Source organism: Parus major, linkage group LGE22 (assembly GCF_001522545.3).
Source record: "Parus major isolate Abel linkage group LGE22, Parus_major1.1, whole genome shotgun sequence".
Classification (NCBI taxonomy): domain Eukaryota; kingdom Metazoa; phylum Chordata; class Aves; order Passeriformes; family Paridae; genus Parus; species Parus major.
Window position 1 is genome coordinate 338,045 of NC_031798.1, and position 3,823 is coordinate 341,867.

The 3,823-nt window shown below is 52.2% G+C and overlaps 1 protein-coding gene across 1 annotated transcript in view; it reads left to right on the forward strand.

Moving 5' to 3' along the window:
• LOC107215674 overlaps window positions 1-1,195 on the forward strand; it is a 5,219-nt gene extending 4,024 nt beyond the window's left edge. The window contains exon 3 of the mRNA XM_015652036.2: window positions 664-1,195. Within this exon, the coding sequence (XP_015507522.1) occupies window positions 664-822 (159 nt within the window). The 3' untranslated portion in view covers window positions 823-1,195. The remainder of the gene's footprint in view (window positions 1-663) is intronic.
• The last annotated feature ends 2,628 nt before the right edge of the window (window positions 1,196-3,823 follow it).

Below are 3,823 nucleotides of genomic sequence, written 5' to 3' on the forward strand. Positions count from 1 at the left end.
GAATCTTCCAGTTAAGCAGCTCTGAAGGATTTCCTTCATTCTCTCAGATCTCCACACCCCAGAACACATTCCCAAATCATTCCAGATGATTCCTGTCATTCTGAAAGGATTTCTGAAGACCTCCCTGAGCTCTGGCCCCTCCTGGTCAACCTTCACTCCAATCCTGGCTTTCCCACCCAGGATCCCTGGGATGCCAATCCCCTTTTCTTTCATTCCTTTTCCCTTGAAACCCTTAAAAATCCTTTCATGGCTTCAGGGGCTGGGTGTTCCCGGGGGTAACTCCTGATTTTGGGCTGTATTTGGGAGGGAGTTTTGAGAGGAGAAGGGGGAAATGGGGCTGTGTCTGTCTGGGGAGGCCCCAAAGGGCTTGATGAGCACTCCAATGACAATGGGACAGGGACAGGTGACAAAAGTGCTCCAGTTTGCTGCTCAATTCCAATTTTCCTCCTGGTTTGGCTTGTGGAAAGTGCTGGGGGAGACTCGGGAGCCACATGGAAATGCAGGGGGATTTCTGGAGGATGGGCTGAGGGGCAGCTTGAGCTGCCCCAAGCTCCAGCCCAGTCCTTTTTGGGCACAAAAAAGTGGAGTCAGGTTTGGGTTGGGGGCTGGCCCAGGGCACTCCTGGGGGGTCTGTCTGTCCCAAAATCCCTCTTCTCTTGCCAGACGTGCTGGACTCCAGGCTGGGTGATGGAGGAGGAGATGCTCAGGACCGGCCCCACCCGTGAGGCTGCTCCAGCCTGTGACCTGTGCCGGGAGATTTTCCCCTCAGATGCAGCGGGACACGTGGAATATTTGAACCATGTCTTGGCCCATCTGGAGTAGGACTTGTCTTCCCAATGGGAAATCCATGGATTTGCACCACAGGACAGACTCTGCACATTCCCAAGCTGGACTTGATGGCCTCAGAGAGCTTTTCCAGCCCTGGGGTTCTGTGGCTGATGAGGATTCCGGGATCCTCCTGCTGGTTTGGACTGGGAGCAGCTGCCACGTTCCCTGTCCTTCTCCATGTGGAATGAACTCCCAGATTTGGATTATCCTGGCTGTGTTTTGGGTTACTGATCTCTGTGGATGTTGAAGCCAATCCCATCCTGGGGTCTGGAGGTGCAGCTCCTGGGAAAAGGGAATTTCTCAAAATTTGCCTTTGACACAGTGGAAATGAATCTTCCATAAATAGTCAGGGATGTTTGGGAAGACACATCGGCTTTCTCTGGGAGTTTGGAAAGTTGGGTGGGAGAATCTCAAGGTTTTTGGGGTCACTAAGTATTATTTTAATTCATTAACAGTAATTTGAGAGTTTTATGGCACTTCCATCAGTGGTATCCAATGTGCTTCCCAAAGGGTTTCACTGCAGCAGTGGGGAAATTGAGGCACAAATCATGGATCATCTTCAAATCCCTTTTTTCTTCTGGAAAAATCTCATCTCAGGCTTTTCTATTTTGTAAGTTTCTCCTAAAGTGGATTTGGCATCTCCTGTTTGAGAAAACTTGTGTTGAAATGGAGAGCCAGGTTCTTCTCTAATTCCAGAAGAATTGGGATCTCCAGCTCCAACGTTCTCCTCTTTGGCAGCACAGAAAAGTCAGGAGTTAATTTTCTTCCCCAAAGCAGAGCCACATTAATGGATTAACCCATGACAAACCCACATGTCCCCAGGGTCCCTGGAACCATTTTCCAAGACAAATCCCACAGCTCCTTTCTCTGGATCTGCAGCTTTGACCTTGGATTCTCCATCCATGTGGATATTGGAGCTGCTTCCAGCCCTGGGTAGAGCTGGGGCCTTTATTTCACTGAAAATGGATTTTCTCAAGGTTTTCTTGGGATTTTCTCCAGGTTTTCTCCACATCACAATGAAGTTTCCCACCACTCTCTCCTTTTCGTCCTGTGGCTCCTCAAATTAATTGGGATTATTTGAAAGAGTTTATGCTCTTCTTAGAGAAGAATCCCTCATTTCCCAGGTGAATCCCTGGAAGCTGCAGACCCAAAGCTGGAGCAAGGACCCCATCAGATTATTCCCATTTATTGGCACCAAATGGCAGGAGCTGCCTGGAGGGAGGAATCCAGCCAGGCTCTCCTTGCCTGGGAAACTGAATTCCCAAAGCAGGAACACAAATGATTTTTGTCAAGAGTCAAACCCCTGCTGTGGTGCTGGTGTGGCTCTGCAAAGCCCAAAATGCCATGGAAAATCCCCCTGGGAGTGCTTGGGATGAGCCACGAGAGAACTTGTGCTGATCCTCCATCCCTGGGGAGGATCTGGCCTCTCTCAAGGACCTTTTTAGCTCTGGGGGTAATTAATCCCCTCCTCTCAGATGGTCCCCAGGGACATGGAGCTTCCTTTTGGGATCCAGCCCTTTCCAGGGCAGGAAAGTGGCTCTGAAATAACTTTAATTGCAGGGTGCTGCTGGGGCCCGTGGGTGGGCTGTGGTTCTTTGGGCCAGCTTGGGCTCCAGGTGGGTGGGAGTCATTTTGGGAAAGGCAGGACTGGGTGAGGGCAGGTTCCCGTCAGGAGAAGTTGGAAAATCGGGATTGGGTGAAGTCTGTGCCAGGAGAACTCAGGGATAAGGGTGTCCCACTCTTGTTTTCCAAGTAGGGATGGAGCTGGCAATGATGCTCCTGGGGAAACCACGGCAGCAAAAATTTGGGTGGAAAATACTCATTTTTGAGGGTTTCTAATTCAGGGTCTGGGCTGTAGGAGGGGGATGGGGCTGCCCAGGTGCTGGGGGTGTCCTGACATCAAGCTCTGTGCACTAATCTGTGTCCAAACACCCCCAAGTTCCAATATCCAACTCCTCTGGGGCCACATTTTCAGAGGAGATAAAAGAAATGAGGGTGGGGCAGGGCGGGATTTCATCCCTCTGGTGGGAGAGTGAGGAAAAAGGGAAAGTTCCTGCCTAGGAACAGCATTTCTCACTGGAAAAACTCTGACTGCTGGGGCTGTCCCAAATCTGGGAGCTGCCATCTGAAATGAGAGACTGGGGGATAATTTCTCCCCCCATCTTCAGCAGGAGCCCATCTGTGCCACCAGTGAGGATGGGAAGTCATTAATGCCTCGGTTAATTAATAACTGACCCTTGATTTTCATCCCTCATTAAGGGAAGGGAAGTGTTCCGTGGTCCTGTTGTGCTTGGACACGGGCTTGAGGAGGCAGAGACTGCAAAATGGGATAAAAAATGAGCATTTCCAAGCAATTCAGTGACTTCCAAGTGTCGATTTTGGAAGAGCTGTGGGTGACAGCTCAAACCCTCCCAAATTTCTAAGCCTTTCCTGCTGGGACAAGGGGATTTTGGGGGAGCAAAGGGCTGGGGGGAAAAAGGGGGTGGGAGATGGTGGAGGAGGCCAGGAGGGAACTTGGGGGGGCTGAGGGGGAGGTTGTGGGGCTTGGGGGATCCTCGAGAGGATGAGAGTGAGTTGGGGGGTCAGGACGGTGCTGGGGAGGAACAAGATGGGTCTGGAGGGGTCAGGATGGTGCTGGGGGTCAGGAGATGATGTTGAAGGTGATTCTGGGGAGGGATTGTGGAGGGGAGTGGGGGGTGCTGCTGGAGAGAGGCTGGGGGGGTCTGAGGGGATTTGGGGGTAACACGGGAGAGGATCTGAGGGGGTGGCTCGTGGGGCTCAAGGGCTGAAGCAGAGTCGGGGTTTTGCTGGGGGGGATCAGGATGATGCTGGGGGGACCGAGGGTGGGTGGTGGTGCTGGAGAGGGGACACTGAAATGCTGGAGGGGACAGAGGTGATGCTGGGGCACGGGCTGAGAGGGGAATTGGGGTGATGTGGGGGGATCAGGACTGGGGGTGTTTCTGCAGGGCACCTGGGAGGGAGAAATTCTGGAGGG